Raw genomic sequence first — 23,769 nt, forward strand, 5'->3', positions numbered from 1 at the left:
GGCCTCTCAAAGCACTGACATTACAGGCATGAGCCACTACACCCAACCCACATCTTAAAATAATTTCTTAGGCCAGGTGCAGTGGCTCACGCCTGCGATCCCAACTCTTTGGGAAGACAAGGCAGATGGATCACCTGATGTCAAGAGTTCAAGACTAGCCTGGCCAACATGGTGAAACCCTGTCTCTACCAAAAACACAAAAATTAGCCGGGCATGGTGGTGCTCCCTGTAATTCCAGCTATTTGGGAGGCCGAGGCAGGAGAATTGCTTGAACCTGGGAGGCAGAGGTTGCAGTGAGCCTAGATCACACCACTGCACTCCAGTCTGGGAGACAAGAAAAAAACTCTGTCTAAAAAATAAAAATAAAAATAATTTCTTAAACCAAACTTTACGATATTTGCACCAGAGACATCTGGCCCTCACAATTATCCCCATTTTACCAAGGACGACACTGAGGTTAAGAGAAGTGAAGTGACTTGCCCAAAGACACACAGCTGGTGAGAAGTCAAGATCAGATTGAAACCCAGTGACGTTTGGGAAGGCATGAAGCCATCAGGAGAGACCTGACCTCGCTGAGGAGACAAAAGGCTGGGCTTGTGGACTTGGGTGGAAGATGGAGGGCAGAGTAAGAAAAAGGAGGAGCTTGAAGGCTACGTCCCCCCGAAAGGCCCGCCACATGTTTACCAGGTGCCATGCAGGGCACAGGGTTGAAAGCATAGACTGTGGGGTCAAAAAGGATGTTCAAGTCCTAGCTCTGTCCCTTACAAGCTGTATGACCTTGACGCAGATGCTTGCCTCTCTGAGCTTCAGTTTTCCCATCTGTCAAATGGGGATAAGAAACAGTGTCCATCTCATAGGGCTGTTGAGAGAGTGCAACAAGGGGCTGGATTCAAAAGTTCTAGGCTGGTGGGCGTGGTGGCTCATGCCTGTAATCCCAGGACTTTGGGAAGCCAGGGCAGGTAGATCACTTGAGCCCATGAGTTTAAGACCAGCCTGGGCAACATAGTGAGATTCCCATCTCGACACAAATAGAAAAATTAGGCCAGGCATAGTGGCTCACACCTGTAATCTCAGGACTTTGGGAGGCCAAGGCGGGTGGATCACTTGAGTTCAGGAGTTCCAGACCAACCTGGGCAACATGGTGAAACCCCGTCTCTACGAAATACAAAAAAATTAGCCAGGAGTGGTGGTGTGCCCCTGTAGTCCCAGCTACTCGGGAGGCTGAGATGGGAGAATTGCTTGAGCCTAGGGAGATCGAGGCTGCAGTGAGCTGTGATCGTGCCACTGCACTCCAGCCTGGGTGACAAAGCAAGACCCTGTCTCAAAAATAAATTTAAAAATTTTTAAATAGAAAAATTAACCAGGCATGATGATGCACGCCTATAGTCTCAGCTACTGGGGAAACTAATGCGGGAGGATCGCTTAAGCCTGGGAGGTTGAGACTGCAGTGAGCTGAGCTTGTACCGCTGCCCTCCAGCCTGGGCAACAGAGTGAGACCCTGTCTCAAAACAAAACAAGAAAACAAAAGTTCCAGGCTTACGGTAGGTGCTTAATAAATGTAAACACACACACACACACACACATACACTTTTGCCTCCCAGTTTGCCTTCAGAGCAGCAGAGTTTCTTTGGGGTAGAGTTCCTATGTGGGGGAAGAATCTACGGCCCAACCTTGACCGCACTTTCCCGGGGACAGGGACTTTAGGAAGAAGCCACTAGCCTAGAGACATATTTCATACTTAGGAGCACACTCACAGCCACCAACCCCCACTTGGGCAGTTCTCTATTCCTGGAAGGCAAAGCCCTCAGCCACTTCCTGGAGGCAGAGAAGGTGGGGGCAAGGTTGCAAGGCCTGGTCCCCCTGGTTCCTGGCCGGACTTGCAGCAGCCCGGAGGCTGGGAGAATAACACGGAAACATGGAGGGCGCTGGGGCCCAGTTCTTTGGGTAGGCTGTCACTGTCACCGACCCCTCCCCTACACCCATCCTGACAGCTTCCTGCACCCAGAGACAGCTGGGGTGGAGGAGAGGCTGGGGCCTGAGTCCCACATTTGCCCCCACTTAGCGGCAGGTTGCTTCACCCTCTCTAAGCCTCAGTTTCCTCATTGTAAAACAAGCGATATTGCTTAAAAAAAAATCATCATGAGAATTGAATGAGTGTGTGGAAGGCCCCAGATGCTGGCTTCCAGCGGGGGGCACTTTATCTGGGGACTGTCTTCAGGGCTGCAGGCAGAGGAGCAGAGGAAAGGGAGGTCTCAGACTCAGAGGGTATGGAGGTGGCGGCCTCTCTACCGCCCCCGTGGGCATTTGGGCTTTGAGAAAGCAGAGACTTCCTTACCTGTTGTGATAAGACCTGGTGCACTGGGAAAACTCAGATCTCCTTTCCTGGGCCTGTCTAAAGCAACCACCTTATCCGACGTGTTCCTGGTGTCACTGCTGAAAGTCCCTTATCCCCAGAAACTCCTCACTCCCAGGCAAACTGGGTGTGGGGGAGTGTTGGTCACCCCAGCCTGGTCCCTGCATCCCATGGGCTTGAAGACACAGCAGCCTGGAGCCAGGCCACAGCTGAGCAGGCATCGGCCCGTCTAACAGAAAGAAAATCTGAGGCTCAGCCAGGCATGGTGCCTCAACCTTGTACTCCTAGCACTTTGGAAGGCCAAGGTAGGAGGATGACTTGAAGCCAGGGGTTCAAGACCAGCCTGGGCAACATAGTGAGACCCCGTCTCTACAAAAAAATTAAACATTAATCAGGTATGCTGGTGCATGCCTGTCATCCCAGCTACTCAGGAGGCTGAGGGCAGAGGATGGCTTGAGCCCAGGTCAAGGCTGCAGTGAGCTATGATCACACCACTGCACTCCAGCCTGGGTGACAGAGTAAGACCCTGTCTCTAAGAAAAAAAAAAAAAAGACATTTTTTTTTAATGAAATAAAAGAAAACCTGAGGCTCCGAGAGATCTTGTCTCAGCTGAGGCCACACAGGTAGAACGGGGAGGAGCAGAGTTTGCTTACTGTGTGTGGCAGGCAGCATAACGCCTCCTTCATATTTGCTAGAGTAAATGTATTAAACAACAACAAAAATGACATATGCAGAAGCCCCTCCCGTGGAGGGATGACTTCCTCGTCTCACTGGCTGCTGACCTCGGTCCTCCTCAGCCTGTGTCCGCTGGCTCTAACGGTGCCATCACACCGATTAGCAAGCAAGGCCCAGAGCGGCGGGGTCACTCCCAGGCCCCACCTTCCACCTCTCCTCTCGCCGGAAGGCAAAAAAAACAGTCCCACAGTAGAGGGCCAGGGCAGGGCCCCGACAGAGGGGTCTCCAGTGGCCACATCCTACTTGTCTCAACACCTGCCTAACGGAGTAGGTCAGAGACTGCTCATTTTGCCTCTTTGGCCCTAAAACCAGGCTGCTTCTGGCCCAGGCGCCATCTAGACCCCATGTGGGCCGCATCTAGGCTGTGTGGAGGAGCAGGCTGCAGGGAGCCCAGACTCCAGCTCCAGAGACCCCGCCGTGTGGCTGTCCTGAGCGACTCAGGAAAGATCCTCGGGGGGCTCCACGTTGCTGGGAACCTTGCACTGAGAAACCTGAAACTGGGAATCAGAGCAGGCAGGATCTTGGAATGTTAAAATTCAAAAGACTGAGCATCTCAGGGTTTGGGTCAAGTAGTCACCAAGAGAAGGAAAGCCCCCAGATAACTGAAGCACAGGCAGCAGATCTGAGTCTGGGTAGACAGGACAGACCTCGCCCTGCCCTGACCTGGAGTCACATCAAACCAGGTCAATCCCAGCTCTGTCCCTTAGAAGCTGTGTGACCTTGGGCAACTCACCTCACCTCTCTGAGTTGTGGGTTCCTTAGCTGGAATACAAGGACAACGGTAGCCCCCGCTTTTTATGGAGTTGTTGTGGGTTGAAGAGGGCCAGGGAAATGCCAAGTCCTCCCAGAAGCCTTTCCAGATTGCCCCAGGCATGATTAGTCACCTCCCGTGTTTACATCATTTCTGCTGTTCATTTACTTTCTAAAAATGTATTCACATTGACTCCTAAACTTCCAGAATACAAGAACTACAGCTGTCTTGCTGATCAGGCCACAGGCCCAGGATTTAGCCGACAGGCAGGCACACACCTCTCGAAATGCTTGTCCCGGTGGCTGGCAGCCACAGTGGCTGTCTGCTCTGCTGCCCCCACCAGACCAGAAGTTTTCGGAGGGCAGGAGCTCTCCTGGCATCCCCAGGGGCCTCACTAAATGCCTCTGCAGAAGAGGACATGTGACTGAGGCAGGGGGACGTGCATAGCACTGCACAGCACGTGCTGTCTTCAGACTTTTCACACCACGTTAGGCAGCTGACACCTTCCAACCTCTTTCCATTATCTACTCCAACTCACATCAGGGAGCCACTGTAGACGTGGTTTCCCTAATTATCATCCCCCTCATGACATGTTTATTTATTTATTTACTTTTAGAGATAGGGTCTGGCTCAGTCGCCCAGGCTGGAGTACAGTGGTGCAATCACAGCTCACTGCAGCCTTGAACTCCTGGACTCAAGCGATCCTCCAAGTAGCTAGGACTACAGGTGCGTGCCACCAGACCCAGCTACTTTTAAATTTTTTGTAGAGATGGGTTTTCACCGTGTTGCCCAGGTTGGTGTCAAACTCCTGGGCTCAAGAAATCCACCTGCGGCCGGGCGCGGTGGCTCAAGCCTGTAATCCCAGCACTTTGGGAGGCCGAGACGGGCGGATCACGAGGTCAGGAGATCGAGACCATCCTGGCTAACACGGTGAAACCCCGTCTCTCTAAAAAAATACAAAAAACTAGCCGGGCGAGGTGGCGGGCGCCTGTAGTCCCAGCTACTCGGGAGGCTGAGGCAGGAGAATGGCGTAAACTCGGGCGGCGGAGTTTGCAGTGAGCTGAGATCCGGCCACTGCACTCCAGCTTGGGTGACAGAGCGAGACTCCGTCTCAAAAAAAAAAAAAAAAAAAAAAAAAAAAAAAGAAAGAAATCCACCTGCTTCAGCCTCCCAAAGTGCTAGGATTTACAGGCCTGAGCCACCGTCACCAGCCCTCCTCACAAAATGTTAATAGCACAGATATGCTGTATATCTGTTTAACGTTTGGTGGCTTACAAACCACAGTGTTAGTAGAGACTTTTTTGTTACACCCCACTCCCCCCACCTCCAGCCCGCCAAGAACCAAGTTACACCTGTTGGAACCCAAATTTGCTAGCCTGACACAGAGGCAGTAAGGTACTTGGCACAAATGAATTCAATGAGACCTACATGTGGTTAGTTGAACAACTGTCTTTAAACAGTTTTCTAAAGACCCCTGTGCAGACAGACAGACTAACAAACACAGACCCCCAACACACACACACCGGCCATCTCATCTCCTTCTAGACCACTGGCCCCCACTGCCATCTTCCTGTTCAAGTTCAGCAAAGGAGATCGAGACACAGGCCTAGGGTCACCACGAACTCCACGAGCATCCTGCAGCCAGAAGCCACGCCGCCAGAGGCAGCTACTTCTCCCCTGCGAGCCTCAGTTTTCTCATCTGGAAAAGGGGCACCATCCACCCTCCAAGGTTCTCAGATGATTGATTCTGCAGCTCCTCCGAATGCCCCGCTCTGGGCCCAGCCCGGTAGCCCAGCCCTTCCGCTGAGGTTTAACTCCCCTGGCTGCTGGCCAAGCCTCTTGAGGGAGGCATCAACCGCCCAGGGTGCCGCCTCCCTAGGCAACCCCAGAGGAAGAGACTCTGGGGCCGTCCGAGGGCCTCGGAGCCACCTTCTGAAGCTGCGGCCCACTGAAGGGCCTGGCTCTGGGGGCCTCAAAGTCAGAGGTGGAAAAAAAAGGAAAACAGAAGAAAGAGGAAAGAGGAAGAGAATTCCAGGCAACAGAAGCCCAGATACAGACACTATGGTGTGTGTGTGAATGTGTATACAGCAGGGCGCAACCAGCCCCCACCTTTTCCTTTTAGTGTCCTGAAAGTATCTCAAATACAAACTAATAAGAGTATTCTAATTTTTTTTCTTTTTTTTTGAGACGGGGTCTCACTCTGCCACCCAGGTTGGAGTGCAGTGGCACAATCTTGGCTCACTGCAACCTCCCCCTCCCAGGTTCAAGTGATCCTCCCACTTCAGCCTCCCAAGTAGCTGAGACCACAGGCATACACCACTATGCCTAGCTAAGGTTTTGTATTTTTGGTAGAGACGAGGTTTCACCATGTTGCCCAGCTTGGTCTCGAACTCCTGAGCTCAGGCGATCCACCTGCCTCGGTCTCCCAAAGTGCTGGGATTACAGGTGTGAGCCACTGCACCCAGCCAAGTATTCTAAGTATTATTATTGTTTTCCCTTTTGCTAACAATAGTATCCTAATTCTAATATTTTAATAGTTTGCCACAGACAAGTGTCATTTTCTCAGTCTTATAAAAAGTGGGAAGAATGCATCTTTCTCTGAAAATCACTTTTTTTTTTTTTTTTTTGAGACGAAGTCTTGCTCTGTTGCCCAGGCTGGAGTGCAGTGGCCGGATCTCAGCTCACTGCAAACTCCGCCTCCCGGGTTCACGCCGTTCTCCTGCCTCAGCCTCCCGAGTAGCTGGGACTACAGGCGCCCGCCACCTCGCCTGGCTAGTTTTTTTGTATTTTTTAGTAGAGACGGGGTTTCACCGTGTTAGCCAGGATGGTCTCGATCTCCTGACCTCGTGACCCGCCCGTCTCGGCCTCCTAGAGTGCTGGGATTACAGGCTTGAGCCACCGCGCCCGGCCCTGAAAATCACTTTTTTATGCATCCATAAAATATGCGGCTTCAATACCAATCCTGCACTCCCTCTACTTTCTGGAATCTTCCAGACCTAATCTCAGCTCCGCCCCTAAACAAATCCCTTCACCTCTCCTGGCCTCAGTCTCCCATCCAGGAAAGGAGAAGGTAAGATCATTTCTAGGGAAACACTCATGGTTTCTCTGATTTTCAAATTCAGAATGCCCCCAAGCCAGAAGCCGCAGGCAAACTGGCCAGGGAGGGAAGTAAGTTAACGGGAGGCTGGGGCTGGTAGGTCATGCCTGTAATCTCAGTGCTTTGGGAGGCCAAGGTAAGAGGCTTGAGGCCAAGAGTTTGAGACCCCATCTCTAGGAAAGGTAAAAATATTAGCTGCATGTGGCGATGTGTGCCTGTAGTACCAGCTACTCAGGAGGTTGAGGTGGGAGGATCACTTGTGCCCAGGAGTTTAAGGCTGCAGTGAGCCATGATCGTGCCACTGCACTCCAGCCTGGGTGACAGAGTAAGACCTTGTCTCAAAAATAGAAGAAGAAAAAGAAAAGTTGGCGGGAGCACAATTCAGAAGAGACACCAGAAGAAGGCCACAGACTCCAGGCAGGCTTTAGTCTTGAGTCAGAGGGGCCTCAGTTTGCCCTCCCCAGGGGCTGCAGCTCAAGAAGGGCCTGGCGGTCCTCCAGGGCCTGCCAGCAGCTATAAGGCAGGCCCCTGGCCCATGGGGACCTCCAGCCACTCCCTGTGGTTTTGCCAGCCAGCACTTACCACTGTGCTCAGCAGAGCATGGGACAGCTGCCTCGTGGGCCCAGAAGAAGGGGCTTCTCTGCTTTAGTGATGAGGTCCCAGCCCACGCTGCTAGGCACTGCTGTGGCACCCCCTGCGGCAGTCCCAGACTCAAGCAACCCCCAATGGCCGTGTGTGGAAGGAGGAAGCGAGAATGTGGTTACTTAGGCAGGGCCATGTGACAGCCCACACCCCCTTGTTTGTGACAGCTTTGGTGACACTGTTGATAAAGACAGGGTGGGTAGTAAGGCACCTCCTAGGTCTGACATTGCTCTTGGTTTCCCATAACTGTGAAAACACTAAGAACCAAGTAGAAATTTTCCGGGGAGAAGTTCTTCGGCTGGCGGTGGGGCCCAAACTGAGAAAGGCCACAGCATCACTTCAGCGGCAGTGGACAGTCGGGGCCAGAGGGGGCCCCCTGAAGGACAGGAGTGACCAGACAAAAAGGAGAATGGTCTCGCTTCTTGCCCAAGATTGGCGGGGGGTAGAGAGGGGGTGGAAGGTGGTCGGGGAGTAAAAAACACAAAATATGAATCTTCAAAGGGTTTGCAAATATGGTGTATTTCTTCTTGCAGGACTCAAACCACTCTCTCTAGATGCATAGCACAGGCCCTTCTAGCTGCAACCAAGATCCTCTCTAGGGAGCTGGACTACAGATTCCACAAGGGCAAGTCCTGCTTATCTTATTTCTTCATCCTAAATTTATTCATTTGACCAACTCTGGCACTCCAGACCGCATGCCCTGAGGTCCAAAGGCCAGCAATTCTGGGCTGTGGCCCTCCGGTAGCCCTTCATCTGCTGGGGAGGCTGGCGAGTAAACAAGTCAATGGAGCATTATGCCACAATGACACAGCGCAGTGAGTGCCATCCTGCGGTAAGCAAGGGAGGGGCCTCTCCTTCCATCCTGGGTGGGGGAGGGAGGTTAACAGGAGGAGCTTCCAAGAAGTGGCACTTGCGATGACAAGCCAGGTGGGCAGCCGAGGCACAGAGCACAGCAGAGGCAAAGGCTGGGAGGCCTGAGAATACCCAGACACGTCCGGAAGGGAGGAAATAGGGGGTCTCCCAGGGTCTGCCCTGCAGCTTTGCACCAGGCAGGGGCTCAGGACATGTACAGAAAGATACTCATATCTTGCCTTGCACACAGGTTATTTTAAAATGAAAACCAGAAACCCAGCAGGTGTTTGCCATGACACAGTCTCAGTCACCTTAGGAAGATGCAGCTAGAAAGAGCCAAAAGCTCACCCTGCCTGCACAGACGGGGAAACTGAAGCCACAAGAGGGGAAGTGAGACCCCTAGAACCCAGGCCCCACACCCTTCCCCAGCAGGTTTGGAAATAGCCAGTCTTCAGGGACAGGGGACTGAGAAACTCTAAACAGACCCAAGTCTGCCTGGAGGTCACTCTCTGATGAGGGGAGGTGAGCGGTTGCAAGCTGTCTGTCACTTCCAGACTGCCACGTGGTTTTCTGCAGCTTGTGAGCTAAGAATGGTGGTTACATTTTTAAGTGGTTGGAAAATGTTTTGTGATGCATAAAAACTGTGTGAAACTCAAGGTTCCGTTTCCATAAAGTTTTCTTGGGACGCAGCCACACTCATTGGTGTACACACATCGCCTCTGGCTGCTTTCACGTTGCAGCAGCAGAGTTGAATAGTTTCATCATCTGCAAAGCCTCACAACACAAACGTTTAACATTTCCTGAGCCTGTGGTCAATGCCGGGCCCTGTGGTAGGTGCTCTGCATGTATCAGCTCATATAATCCTTGAAGCTGCCTTTAGAAACGAGGGACTGAAGCTCAGAGGGAGAATGTGCCTTGCTCAAGGTCACACAGAGTAATGGCAGAGCCAGGACTCAAGTCCAGGCAGACGGAATAAAGCTCTTGATCTTAACCCCTAGCCTGGGATGGTGTGGGCTGAACGGTGAGCTCTGGTACATCAGCAAGTACTATATGTAAGGAAAAAGGAGTAGCTTAGTGGCAGGTAAGCTATTTCTTCTGTGTGTGTGACAGGGTCTTGCTCTGTGGCCCAATCTGGAGTGCAGGGGCGTGATCATAGCTCACTGCAGCCTCAAACTCCTGGTCTCAAGCAAGACATCCTCCTGCCTCAGCCTCCCCAATAGCTGTTATGGGCGCGCACCGCCACACCCAGCTCACCTATTTCAAGGTGAGACTTGAGCAGCGAAATTTCCTTCTCAGAGGAGCAAATATTGCTAAGAGAAATTTGGTGTATGTCGTCTGTATGAAGACCGTAAAACCACACTTCACCGCACCTAACATCTGTGAGAGTCAAAGATTCAAAGTGAACACATTTCTGCTTCTAGGAACGAAGCCCAGAAAAAAATACTCAAGATGTCTTCCAAGATTGAAGCAATGATATCTGAGGTAAGAGAAATACTGGGAAAAAACACAGACTCCCATACTACAGAAACCTGTCCCTTGATGGAATGTGATGCAGGCAGGCAAGTCATATTTTTTTTTTTTTTTGGAGACGGAGTCTGGCTCTGTCGTCCGGGCTAGAGTGCAGTGGCCGGATCTCAGCTCACTGCAAGCTCCGCCCCCCGGGTTTACGCCATTCTCCTGCCTCAGCCTCCCGAGTAGCAAGGACTATAGGCGCCCGCCGCCTCGCCCGGCTAGTTTTTTGTATTTTTTAGTAGAGACGGGGTTTCACCGTGTTCGCCAGGATGGTCTCGATCTCCTGACCTCGTGATCCGCCCGTCTCGGCCTCCCAAAGTGCTGGGATTACAGGCTTGAGCCACCGCGCCCGGCCGCAAGTCATATTTATATTGAATGCTTATAAAACGCTCAAGACCTGTTAGGTAGAAAAGAGAGGGTACAGAAGTATATAAGCAGCATAATTCACGTGTGCTTGGGTGCTGAGAGGACAGACTGAAAGAAATGCTCACAGTGCCTATCTCTGCGTGGCATAATTATGAATGGCCCTTTCCTTTCAAATATATTTTCTTTTCTGTATTTGTATATAGAAAAATGTATATAGGCCGGGCGCGGTGGCTCAAGCCTGTAATCCCAGCACTTTGGGAGGCCGAGACGGGTGGATCACGAGGTCAGGAGATCGAGACCATCCTAGCTAACATGGTGAAACCCCGTCTCTACTAAAAAATACAAAAAACTACCCAGGCGAGGTGGCAGGCGCCTGTAGTCCCAGCTACTCGGGAGGCTGAGGCAGGAGAATGACGTGAATCCGGGGGGCGGAGATTGCAGTGAGCTGAGATCCGGCCACTGCACTCCAGCCTGGGTAACTCCATCTCAAAAAAAAAAAAAAGAAAAAAAGAAAAAGAAAAATGTATATAATGATGTCTATTTCACATTTTGTTTTTGTTTTTTTTTTTTTTTGAGACAGAGTCTCGCTCTATCTCCCAGGCTGAGTGCAGCGGCACGATCTCAGCTCACTGCAACCTCTGCCTCCTGGGTTCAAGTGATTCTCCTGCCTCAGCCTCCCTAGTAGCTGAGATTACAGGCACTCACTACCATGCCCCATTAATGTTTGTATTTTTAGTAGAGACAGGGTTTTGCCATGTTGGCCAGGCTATTCTCAAGCTCCTGGCCTCAAGTGATCCACCCGCCTCTGCCTGCCAAAGTGCTGGGATTATAGGCATGAGCCACCATGCCTGGTCTACTAATTTGTTTAATTGTTACAACTGCCTTATGAGGTAGTTTGCTATTAGTATCCCCATTTTGTAGATTAAAAAAAAAAAAAAAGTTCCAGAGAGCTTAAGTAACTCGCCTAAGGTCACAGAGCTGGTTAGTGGCTAAGCCAGAGTCTGAACCTAGGGTGTCCTATGAAAGAGCCTGCATTCAATCACAATAAATATTGGTTCGATATATAAATGATTCCAGCTCCTCCTTGCAGAACTTGCCTGCTGTGATTGGTCTAAGAGGACCCAATGCTCCCCACCTCCTCTCAATGTGAGCTATTTGGGGTGTAGAGCAGGAATTGCAATCAGCAAAGACAGTAGGTGTTAGGTTCCTCTCTCCACTGGAGCCCACTAGTGGGCTAGCCTGGGAAGCAAGGGCTGTTTATGGGTCTTCTGGGAAAAATGTGCTCCTGGTTGTAACTAACGGCCTGCTACTGTTGGAACAGCCCCATGTTAAAGCAAAAACATGGCTCACTGGGCTCCTACTTGGAGCTCTCTCACATGTGGATCCTGAGCAACTAGAGATTTGGTATTCAAACAAACAACCTATAACCTCCTTATACTTAAATGATCATCTGTGCACTAAATTCAGTCTTCCTTCCATTCGCTGATGGATGAAAATGCCTGCAACCTCATGGTGGCCCCCAGTCCCAAGAGGCACCACCACAGCCTGCACAGCTGCATGTATGCAGTGGCCTATTGAATTGCGTTTTGCTTCTTTGCTGTTTCGGGGTGGGGGGCCGTTCCCACCAGTGACAAGCACAGCTGTAAGAAAGCCTCACACTCCAGAGACAAAGAGAGGAAGTCTTGGGTGCCAAAAGCCAGCGCAACTTAACTTCAGCCTGGTATTTACCAAGCTTAGGTTGGTCAACAGTACAGTCATTAAAGAAAATGAAAAATTAAACATTTGTGGAATGCTGGAAATATGTGGCAAGGACTGTAACTGACAGGCCAGGTATGGCCTGAGATTTTATAATCTATGTGTAACTTGCCAGGAAGTTATCCCTCCCTGACAAGGTGCTGGCTTCCTATGAGAACCTGTGTCCGCTTCCCTAAAAATGGGGAAAAATGGGGAAAAAAGGGGTGGCGTCGCTCATAGAATCCCACCTCCCTTCCCAGTGGTCATGATCCCTCTGAGGAAGCTGAGGCTCTGAGGTGGCGCAGGAGGGCACAGGCAGACTGGAGCCCAGCCAGACTGCAAAGCCCGTTCCTTCCTCCGAGGAAAGCAAGAGTCTTGCTGGTTGTGCCACTTGTTTCTCAGGGCAGTGGTCTTTTCATTTTACTCACAATGGGACCTTTTGTTTGAATGAAAGCAACGGTCTCATGAAATAGAATAAGAACAGAGCTCCTTGCAAGCAAGGCCCAGAAGGGAGGGGAAGTCACGCCCAACTGCCTGCCCTCCCCCGCTCTCCTGCTGCGAGGCGGGCTCTCGGGGCTACAGCTTGCTGATTTGAATCATCCAAAGGGGAAATGGTCCACTGTGGGCCTGGTCCAGCCAGGATTCAATTCCCTTTCTCAAATGGGAACAGAGCTCTGGGGAGCTTACTTTCGGCCCCAGATTTTGGTTGCCAATCTGGGTGGCACTAGCAACCAGTTTCTGGGCTGGAGACTGCAGCATGAAGCCATTTCTCGAGCGGAAGAAAACAGGGGCTCCCCAGCTCACTGGGTCTGCTTGGGCTGGGGGTGGCCAGCGCTGCTTGTCCCAGGCCTGGAAGGCCAGAGGGCAAGCAAATGTTAGAAATGTACTCCAGACTCTATGATTCTTCCCCAGAGGGTAGCGGCTGGAGGAATGCATGCCTCTGGCAGACATCCTCAATCACCTGGCCTCAAAGACCCCTGGTAAGGGGTCTTTAGGGGAGAAACCTTGGTGTTGTTCGAGAAGGCCAGGCGCCTAGCAATAGGAGTCCTGGGATATTTCCTGGAATTTAAGATCAGAAATAAAGCTGGACCTTAGGCATGGACTTGGGGAGCTACAGGGACCCAGAAGCCCTCTTCATCACTGTGTACCTGCTCTTCCTGTGTGCTGCCTGGCTTCCCCAACTCCAAGGCCCCCATAAAGGAAAACCCAGATCTGATGCCACTGATGGTGGCTCCAAGGGGCTGACAGGTCACCTGGAGTTGACTGTGGTCCGGGACAGTCTTATTCGGTGAGAAAAGCACTGCTGGGCAGATAATGCAATATGTATTCCCATCCCAGATAATGTCTATATTTTCAACTGTTCAGTCATTCAGTAAGTACTGATTGACACATCATGCCAGATTCTGGGGATCCTGGTGAAGGAAACCAGTGCCTGTCCTCATGCGGCTTATATTCAATTCAGGGAAGACAGTCAAAACTCCTATGAGATGATAGATCAGCTATCAGTGGCACTAGGGTGCTACGGGCACTATTTACGTATGGGGGTCAGATGAAATGCTGGGAAGGGCAGACACTGGAGGTGGGGAAAGGATGGGCACTCCTGAGAGAACAGCACATGCGAAGCTCAGAAGTAGGAGGCCTCCTGAACACAAGAGAACATCAGGAGAGGATGAGGGGCGGCAGGGCAGGCAACACAGGGCCTCCTAAGCTAGTGGTGAGGATTTAGTTTTTATTCTGAGTGGGATGGGAAACCACGGAGGGTTTGAAGCCTTAGATACAGGGGTCAACGAGCTTTTTCTTAAAGGGCTACACAGTAAATACTTTAGGCTTTGTGGCCTACAATCTCTGTTGCAGCTACTCAACTCTTCAAGTATAGAGCAAAAGCAGCCACAGACAAGGCATGGTGTGTTCCAATAAGCTTTACTGATGGACACTGAAATCTGAATTTCGTATCATTTTTTACTTGTCAGTAAATCTTGTTTTTCCCCCAACCATTTAAAAATATAAAAACCATTCTTAGCTCGTGGGCTACAAAGAAGCTTCCGGCAGGTTGGAGTTAGCCCATGGGCCTTAGCATGCCTTCCCCCGCCTTAATACCTGAAAAGGTGACTATGGCTGCAGCTCTGAGAACAGATTCAAATGGCTGGGGGAAGCTGGGTTAGGAAGCTGTGATTGTTAACCTTGTCAACTTGATTGGGCAATTGGGTGCCCAAATATCTGGTGACACGTTACCCCGGGTGTGTCTGTGAGGGTTTTCTGGATGAAATGAACATTTGAATCTGTGGGTTGAGTAGAGCAGGTTGCTCCCTCTGGTGTGGGTGGGCGGATCCATTCCGTTGAGGGCCTGAATAGAACAAAAAGGCTGAGTAAGAAGAAATTCCTCGCGGGTGCGGTGGCTCACGCCTGTAATTCCAACACTTTGGGAGGCCAAGGTGGGCAGATCACCTGAGGTCAGGAGTTTAAGACCAGCCTGGCCAACATGGGGAAATCCTGTCTCTACTAAAAATACAAAAATTAGCCAGGTGTGGTGGCGCATGCCTGTAGTCCCAGCTACTTGGGAGGCTGAGGCAGGAGAACTGCTTAACCCAGGGGGCAGAGGCTGCAGTGAGCCAAGATCATGCCACTGCACTCCCGCCTGGGAGACAGAGTGAGACCCCATCTCAAAAAAAAAGAAAAAAAGAAAAAGAATTACTCCTGCCTGACTGCCTTCAAGCTGGGACCTCAGTTTTTAGTTGTTTTCTGATCTGAACTGAAAAACTCAGCTCTCCTGGGTCTCTGGTTTGTTGACTGCAGATCTTGGAGCTTAGCAGCCTCCATAATCATGTGAGTCAATTCCTTATAATACATCCCGATCTCTCCTCTTCCCTCATGCAGACAGACCCTATTGGTTCTCTTCTTCTGGAGAATGCTAATACAGAGGCTCTGTCCACGCAGAAGTGATGGGAGCACAGGCTAGGGGAGTCACCGTGGAGGTGTGAGAAGTAGCTGGGATATGGACGCACTGTGAAACAAGAGCCTGGGTGTGGGATATGACAGAAGAGACAGGAGTCAAGGAGGCTCAGAGGTAGAAGAGCATGAACTTCCTCCTGTAGACAAAAGGGATACTCACTTGTATCTCCTTCAGAGACTTTGACAGAAAACATCACTCTAGAAGCAAAACAGGGAACAGGTGGCTGGAGGCAGAGAAACCAGTTACAAGGCTGTTCAGACACTAGACTGGTATCTACATGGGGAGGCACCTGACAGGTGGCCAGATCCCCAGATGGAATCTCCACCTTGTGGCTTATGAGGCATTCTGGGCCACTGCCTCTTGAAGACACTGCTTAGGGCGATAAGAACTCATTTTGCATTTGGGGAGCTGTAGGTGGGGATGGTGATAAGCAGCCCAGGATTTTGTTCACCAAGAGGTATTATTCCAACTTCCACAACCCAAATAGCATCTCCGCACGGAAATGAAGCTGCAACAGCTCCCTGTCATGGAGGGGGCACTTCCTAGTTCTCAGACCTCATCACTAGAGCCCCCAAGCTTGGATGTTGTTGCTGAACCCCCTCAGGGCACTGAGCATCAGCCTGAGTACCTCTCCTGACTGGACCAGGGGTCACTTGCTGCACTACAGTTCTCTCCAGCCCCGTGACACTCTCACTGTAAATATAAATTCTCACCCAGTGAATGCCAAGATGAATCCAACCCTACCTAGTGGGGGAGAGGAGATTAGGAAATGGGTGATGAGAGGTACATGGCTTCTGGAAAGGGAGCCCTGCTGCTGGGGGCCTGAGAGGCACCCAGTGGAGAGGAGCCTGGACAACCTTGGCAACCAGCCCCCTGACCGCGTTCCACAGCATTTCCGGGGCCCAGGCACCCTGTGTGTGACCCCTTTCCACTGTAACTAGGCCTGCTCCCTGCTCTTCCCCTCGAAGACACAGATGACTGCTCCTCTCTGGCAGCCCAAAGCTTTCTCTGCTCCCACAGCTGCCTGCGGGCCTTTGTCTGAGCCACTTCTCCCCAGTTCTGTTCCAAACCCACCAGAAAGTCCTTCCCTAAAAGTCCACTTACTCTTTGAGATCAGTGTGAGGAAGCTACTCAAAGAACAAAACTAAGCACCCAGTGGTGAGTGCCCAAGCTCAAGTGTACAGATTTTTTCTGACAGCAGAAGAGACCTGTTTACTTGTCTTCCAAGTTGAGTCCTGAGGTGGAATAACTTCCTCCTCTGACTTCTGCCCTCAGGCTCCCTAGGCAATGGCCCCGACATTGCTTTCTAGCCCCTCACCATGAAGCCTGTCAGGGACCCGTGTGCCTCACCCTCTATCTGCCACTCACTAAACTCAGGATCCTAAAATCTGCCCTCTTACCCATTTTCGTTCACATGAATTAAACGCCAACTACAATGAATTTGAAGGATCCCATCTGCCTCTCTAAACTCACCTTCCTCCACATTTTAGCCAATCCAACCAACTCAGCAGCCACCTTATCTTCAAGGATCTTGGATGTGCAGTAATTCCCATCTCCCACCCAGCCCTCCTGACACTCGCCACAGGGGAACTTTCACCCGGCACAACACGGACAGCGTCGCCTAGTGAACACACCCCCACCCCACGCCCCAAAGTTCGAAGTTGAGAATAAGCCATTTGCTGGTGGACTCGGTTCCCACAGGAGGGACGAGGATGGCTGCCATCTGCACATCAGCTGCCTGGGACTTAACATTTCGCACGTCACGTTTCAAACAGAGGCAGCAGCTGCAGCTGAGATGAAGCATATCCAAGTATACTTAGCCCTTACTATATTGGAAGAAAACATATTTCCCAGTTCCGATGACCTTCATTTTCTGCTGTATTAAAGTCTTACATAATTTAATTTTTATATAGCCAATCTGTCTTTTCTTTTGTGATGTATTGCATTGCTTTAGGGCTTACATTTTTTTTCTCTTGTCTGAAGTGTAGATTAAAAGGGACTTACTTTCTTCTAAATAGAAAAAGAAAAGGTTTTAACTGTGGACTCCCATTAAGAATGTATATTGGTGTCCCTGCTGCCCCCACAGCTAACCAAATGTTGCTGCACCATTTCAAACATCTCCACTGATTTATGCTTATCTTAATAATTATTAATTTACCACTAATACATTAATTTTAACAATGCCTTTCTGGGAATAAATATATTTATAGGAAACGTATAAATTCAGAAAAATAGGATTAAATAGAAATTACACACAACTTTACTTCCCTATAGCAATAACAACATTTCTGGTATTTATTCCACACATAAGTATACACTGTATATGCATATATCCTTTAAAAAGTTTGTCACAAACCATCTGTTCTGGGGTGGTCTTACATATCTGTATTAGGAAACCTACACTTCTCACTAGAAGTTCTGGTCCTGAATGTTCTTATGAGGTCCAACGGACTTCACTTTCTTCCCCATCTTACTTCTAAATGGATAAGCCAACTAACATCATTTACTGTAGAGTGACTCCATGGGGTAGAGAGCTGATGAGAATTACTTTGTAAACACACTTTTACTTTTTCTGCTGACATCAGCAACACAGTCCACTGTAGGGCACTTGGAATACACAGAAAAAACTTGGTAATGACATCCAGCACCCAGAAATAATATACTTTCATCCTTCAACCTAGGTAGGTATATATTTTAAACCCAAGTTGGAATTGACTCTATTTTACTATTTTTTTTTAATCTTTCCTATTCAATACTCTTTTTTTTTTTTTGGAGACGGAGTCTTGCTCTGTTGCCCAGGCTCGAGTGCAGTGGCACGATCTGGGCTCACTGCAAGCTCTGCCTCCTGGGTTCACGCCATTCTCCTGCCTCAGCCTCCCGAGTAGCTGGGAGTACAGGTGCCCGTCACCACGCCCGGCTAATTTTTTTGTATTTTTAGTAGAGACAGGGTTTCACTGTGTTAGCCAGGATGGCCTTGATCTCCTGACCTCGTGATCCGCCCGCCTCGGCCTCCCAAAGTGCTGGGATTACAGGCTTAAGCCACAGCATCTGGCCTCAATACTCTTTTTAAATGACTTTAAATAACGAAACAGTATTATAACATATGAATATGACAAGTAACTTACTGACCCCCTTCTGCAGAGTTGATTTTACTCTTCTAATTCCTGAACATACTTCCCACTAGTTCCCTGGGACAAAATTTCCAAAGGTGGGAACCCTGGGTCTTAAGAAAACATTTAAGGCTTTTGATACACTTGCCAGACTGCCCTCTGGAAAGGCTGTCCACCCCGCACATACCCCCTTCTCGCAGGAAAGAACTGCCACCCCTACATTCTTTGGCAAGGGACTTCTTTTTAGTGAACAAAAGAGCACAAAGGGCACTGTCCAGCCTGGACATCAAGGGTTGCCCATCTGAAGCAGGAAAGGTGTGCCCTTGACAGTGACTTATGTCCGTGACCCACCGCCAGCACTGGGATACTTTAATGTGCCAGCAGAAAGAGAAGGGGCCACTTAGAGTTAACAGATTCTTAAGAGCCAACAAAGAGTTTTTCTGGATGTAGAATACCAAGTACAGCAAGGGAAGTGACCTTAAAAAAAAAATGGAAGTTCCCCCCAGACGAGGTCTGGCTGTCTGTCTGGGGCCAGCATGCTGACCTTCAGGTCTTCTGGCAAAGAATCAAGGTGGCCCGAGTGAGAAAACAAGTTAGTCATAAACAGACTACCACGCGTCTCCCGGCTGACTGCGGGCACCTCGGGTCTACAGAGAGCCCTGCCAGCTTCTACTTCCTGCAGCCACGGGTGGACTAAGAACATGGCTGCCATTCTTCTCACAGACTAAAGCAACTTTAAGATAAGGTCTTTGAGGAAGGGGAGCTTTATGCTGACTATTCATCATATTCACAAACATTCAGAAAAAGCAAACAGTGGGAAATTCTTTGCTATAATCACTGAAATGTCACGAGACAATGCCATAGTTCAAAAGGGAAGCCCTGCAATTCAACTGACCCTAGAAGCCTGCTGGAATAAAAGTCACAGCTGAGCCAAGAGAATATTGCTTCTACTGAAGAAAAATTGCTTTCAAAGGCTCTGTCAGGAAATCAACTCATAGTATAATAGAACAGTGGCAGCCATGCAGCGAGGGTTCTTTGTGTGGCCACACAGGTATTCCTCTCATCTGAACTACGTGGAATTATCATCCTCCTCGCAAGAAAAGGGACTCACAGGGATTAGGAACCCCATCCCAGGACACACCGCTGGCAAAGGTCTGAGGCAGGATCCAAAGGCCCAGGTCTGTTGGAAGCCAAAACACAGTGCTTAACTGGCTTGGAGACCTCACTTGCACTTGAGCTGAGCCACCCGCACGCGCTTCCCCTGTACTCACCCCCAGCGAGAAGTATGCCTCCGTGCTCATCCACCAAAGTCAGAGAAGCTATGTCAGGCAGAGAGGTGGGGGCTGCCTCACAGACAGCCAAGGTGTGAAATAAACACAAACACCATTTTGTAATCAATGATTTTTATCTCTGAAAATGGAAGCAAGTGTTTTGACAGAACACTATGGCCACTCTATAAGAGCCGACGTAGGAATAATTCACTGTCCTCTTGCGGGATGTCAGGGCTTTTTTTAAAAAAAAAAAAAAAAAAAAAGACAAAACAGGAAAATAATCCACAATGCTTTGGGCGCCTACTCTGAGCTTGGCTGGGCTTATTCATTAAATAAGTCATAAGCTACAAACTAATATCAGGGTAACTTTCCCTTGGCCTCCTGCTTCTCTTTGAACCACATGCCCTACGGTGTTTCACCACCATCAACAACAACTTTGTTTACTTCATTAATTCGATATCAGAACCTTAAAACATTTCTGAATCTTAGACACAAAGGTCCTCAGCAGATTACACTGATAAAGAAACAAATACAGGTTTGAATATAACTCATTGTCATTATTGTTTTCTTTACATCTCATGATCCACTTCAATATTAAACACACACATACACACACACGAAACCACATCAAACATTCAGATGCCCTGAAATTGTGGAGACAGCACTCCCAATATTGGCTGGATAAGAACATGGTCCTTTTTCTATACGGGCATTACTCCAAGTTCAGCTGCCACCACACTCTGCCCTCACCCTGGCTCCCTGAATACAGACGTTTCCAACCAGTCCCACGCCCACACCAGCACGAGCATGTGCAAGAATTCCCTTCATGGTCCCAATGGCACTACACATTTCACGTTCAATCACAGACAGCCCTTCCAAAACAGAGGCTCCTTACATCTTGTTTCCCAAGCATGTACTATAAGAAATTGGAAATGGGGCAAAGTTCTAGCTAACCGAGGAATGAACAGGCAACCAGAGCTCAGTCTCTGGCCCCCTCCAAGTCCGGGGAGCCTCTGTGCTTTGATGCAGCCTTGGTGAGAGATGGAGAGGTGGGGCAGATTAGTTGTGCAGAGGGACACGTTTGTACACATTAAAGCTACAGCAGAGGTCTGCGTTCCTGTTTCTGCTTCACTCTCGATCATTCTCCTCAGTCTCAATATTCATTCAATCGCACCCTCTGGCCTCATCTTAGCTTAATGTGGTTAGAGCTAAAAGGCAGGCAGGAAAGAAGGAATGGCTGGGAGAGCCCTGAGACAGGTCGCAGCACATGTGAGGAAGAGGGTAGAGCAGGAGCTTTGTTGGTGGAAGAAGAGCCACTTCCTCCTCCAACATAGCATGGGGACAGCACGGGGACACAGGATCACCCAGGGCAAATACCCCTCTCCGAATGCCCTCATTTTTAGTCCCCACCACTGTACTCAAGAGCTGGGCAAGCTGCTGAAAAGGGCAAGAACGAACACTCAGCAGTACACACGTCTTCCTGTCCCGGGCACCCTTGTCAAGTATTGACCAAAACCTGAAACATGATGTTTAAAGTGATGAATGCAATAGATCCTAGGTGTGTAACAAACTGCAGAAACACATGCTAGTTTGGGTTAGATTATAATCATCTGAAGCACAGGATAACCAAGAAGCAAAATTCCATTCTGGTACAAACACCCGATTTCTAGAAAAGAGAAAGGAAAGGAAGAAATACGATGTGAGTTTTTTTGATCAGAAGACTCCATGAAATGAGAGCGGTGGTAATATGAATCCACGTGATTTTTCAAGTCTTCCTGTTGTACAGTCATCAAAATGACCAGGTTTGTGCTGCAAAGGAGCCAGCACCATGTGGCTACTGCTTTGATTGTTCTCAGATGAATGTTTATACAAAATAATATCTTATTTTCATTTAGTTTATAAACATACACAGTGCTGTCCCTTTCAAATTAAGGAAAAAAAACCACACACAAATACTGCAAAGTAGCAAAATACAAAGGAAAACAAAGCTACTTTTGGTTTTGGCAACATTAAAAAAGAAAGAAATATAAAAAGCAATGTGGCATTGGTCCCTATTCGTTTAAAAAAAAAAAGGGTACTTGGGCACGACACAATCAGAATTAGTTTGTTTTCTAAAATTCAGAGTATCTGGGATTTTAAAAGTAGCACTTTTTAAAAAGTTCAACAAGTCACATAACACTTAAAACATCAAAAAAGCTTTCTGATAAAAAGCTCAGCTTTTAAATCACGTTTTGTTTCTGCAAATTTGGGAGACAAATTGAGTTCTTACTGGAATGTGGCCTATGGCTGGTTGACAACTCTGAAATGGAATGTCTCCAAATGGCAGTGCCTCCCTTTCCGCCCTCCCTAGGACCACACCAACAACCAGCTCCCAAGCACAAGTTCTTGCTCCCATTTTTTTGTAGGGGTGGGGGTGGGACCTTCAGGCTGCTATCTTCGCCATCTGCTGTTCTAACTTGGAAATACGCTCATCTTGATTGCAGATTGTGTCTTTTATAGATTTGATCTCTTTTAAAATCTCATCCAACTTGGCTTCATTTTGCTAAGAAAACAAACAAAAAAAAGGAGGCAGTGATTAAAATGCAGTAAACAAAGTTCAACACAGTTCAAAACTTGTAAGATACAAAATGCAGTTTTCTGTTTTGCAAACGGCAAGCCATAGTTACCAAGTTGAAAAGAGACGTCAAAGCCCTACTGCATCTGGGGCTTTGAACCCAATGAGCACTGGCCGATCTATCTGAAACCCCGTGGCAAAGCGACTGTGTCACAGTGTCACAGTGCCACTTCTGATCCCGAAGCCTGTGCATTTACTCAAATAAAGGGTCTCCTGGGTCCCAATTAGACTATAGGACAAAACAGGCTCCTTCAAGAGTGCCCTGCATCACAACCACCCCAATCATTCCATCAAGAGTAACTTCTATCTGACCAGAGCGAGGGCTGACTCTCCCAGAGGCTACAGAGCTCCTGCCATCTGTGAGGGAGGCTCCTTCTTGGGAGGGAAACCCTTGCCCTGTGTGTCCACTCCTCCTCTCTTACCCAGAACCTGCTCTCCTGGCAACAGCAGCACTCTCCAGTGGCCACAGCGAGTCAAAGGCAGGCTCGATTCCCTTCACCCCAAAGGGCTCTTGCCTAAATCCCCCTTGTTGCCAACCCCACACAGCCAGATCCTTCTGTTGTAACCACTTAGCTACATCTGAACACTTGCCACTCCCTCCTTCCAGGGACTTCCTCTCCCTGGTGCCTATGACCCCATGCTCCCATGATATTTTATTTCTACCCAAATCAGAGAAGGAAGATTGATACCTATCCAAATCTTGGTGGTTTGTGGCCACACTTGGTTCCTTTAATGGGGCTAAAGGAGCTTTAACTCTGTTAAAGGAGGCAAGTGTGGCCACAAACCACCACCATCACGTGACCAAGGACCTTCTCCCACTTTTTCATTTACTGAAAACCCCCGTGCACCCAGCTGGGACAGTACTCGCCGACGCCCTGGACCACAAGGGCTTTCCAGACGATAAAGCCCGAACCAGCCAAGCACTCCTGCACTCCAGTCAGTGGTCCTCACCACACTGGCTGTGTCTGTAGTTTTCTTGGGGACGCTGATCAGGTCGCACTTCTTGTTTGCAGTGGGCTTGCTATCCAGAATGTTCTTCTTGACCACCTTGAGATCCCTGTTTTTGCCTGGAATATACCCATGCTTCAAGGAGATGAGGATTGGGTCTGCATTCTTGCCCTCGAACCACTCTTCTGCCTCCAGCGCGGCCTCTGGCCCCGCTGTGTCAGGATACAGGTCATCTTGGAAAAGGTCAGACTACAAGAGACATTTGGCACCCACGGGTAAGGAAGAAGAAAGGCCTGGGATTTTTGAATTTCATTTTTACATTTGTTTAAAACATGGATTGTCTAGAAAACTGAGCACTCACCTTCCTGGGAACAGTCATGATAATAGGTTCACACTTTCTCTCATGAAGTTTGAAGAATCTTCAGAGGGGAAATAAAGGCAAAGTTGCATTTAGTGAAATATGAGGTTGACTAACAGGATGAATAATGAGTTTTCTACAATGTTGTCTGAAATGTCAAGTGCCTCTTTACCCATCCCTGCATCTGATCCACCCTGGGAATAGGCAGAACTTAGTGTTCCTAGTTGACAGATGACAGAACGGAAGCTGAGAGTCACTATGCTAGGAAATGGCAGACTGGAGACAAGAACCATGAGTAGAGGTCTTGTGTATGTATGATGCCAATTATCTGGGGGGCAGACAAACTGGTAGAAATAATAGCAACACTGAAACTGACTCACTTGTGAAAAAATTACCATGTCAACATACAGGAAAGAACACACATCTGTTAGACTGTATCTACAATGCAACGTGGGTACGAGGTCTTCTGCCAGCTT

The 23,769-nt window shown here is 49.1% G+C and overlaps 3 protein-coding genes and 1 long non-coding RNA gene across 12 annotated transcripts in view; 1 reads left to right on the forward strand and 3 right to left on the reverse strand.

The window, feature by feature from the left end:
* SART3 (spliceosome associated factor 3, U4/U6 recycling protein) overlaps positions 1-23,769 on the reverse strand; it is a 382,087-nt gene that overhangs the window by 109,452 nt on the left and 248,866 nt on the right. The window lies entirely within an intron of this gene.
* The window catches only part of SELPLG (selectin P ligand), a 304,877-nt gene that overhangs the window by 4,477 nt on the left and 276,631 nt on the right, over positions 1-23,769 (reverse strand). For 5 of the 7 annotated variants that reach the window (XM_050749814.1, XM_050749815.1, XM_050749813.1 and 2 more), the window contains exon 1: positions 7,519-7,733. The gene's annotated coding sequence lies outside the window, so the exon portion shown is untranslated. Of the gene's footprint in view, positions 1-7,518; positions 7,734-23,769 lie in introns of those variants that run through there. The other 2 variants (XM_050749809.1, XM_050749808.1) reach the window with 1 other exon arrangement.
* LOC126931538 (uncharacterized) lies at positions 7,830-17,143 on the forward strand. The gene is made up of 3 exons (XR_007717870.1): positions 7,830-8,410; positions 9,852-9,912; positions 16,483-17,143. It is a non-coding gene; the product is annotated as an uncharacterized LOC126931538 (long non-coding RNA).
* The window catches only part of CORO1C (coronin 1C), an 88,625-nt gene continuing 84,344 nt past the window's right edge, over positions 19,489-23,769 (reverse strand). For 2 of the 3 annotated variants that reach the window (XM_050749788.1, XM_050749789.1), the window contains exons 9-11: positions 23,297-23,354; positions 22,939-23,184; positions 19,489-21,915 (exon numbers count right to left, since the gene is read on the reverse strand). In XM_050749788.1, the coding sequence (XP_050605745.1) occupies positions 21,796-21,915; positions 22,939-23,184; positions 23,297-23,354 (424 nt within the window). In that variant the 3' untranslated portion in view covers positions 19,489-21,795. The remainder of the gene's footprint in view (positions 21,916-22,938; positions 23,185-23,296; positions 23,355-23,769) is intronic. The other variant, XM_050749787.1, reaches the window with a different exon arrangement.

This window comes from Macaca thibetana, chromosome 11 (assembly GCF_024542745.1).
Source record: "Macaca thibetana thibetana isolate TM-01 chromosome 11, ASM2454274v1, whole genome shotgun sequence".
NCBI classification, from domain to species: domain Eukaryota; kingdom Metazoa; phylum Chordata; class Mammalia; order Primates; family Cercopithecidae; genus Macaca; species Macaca thibetana.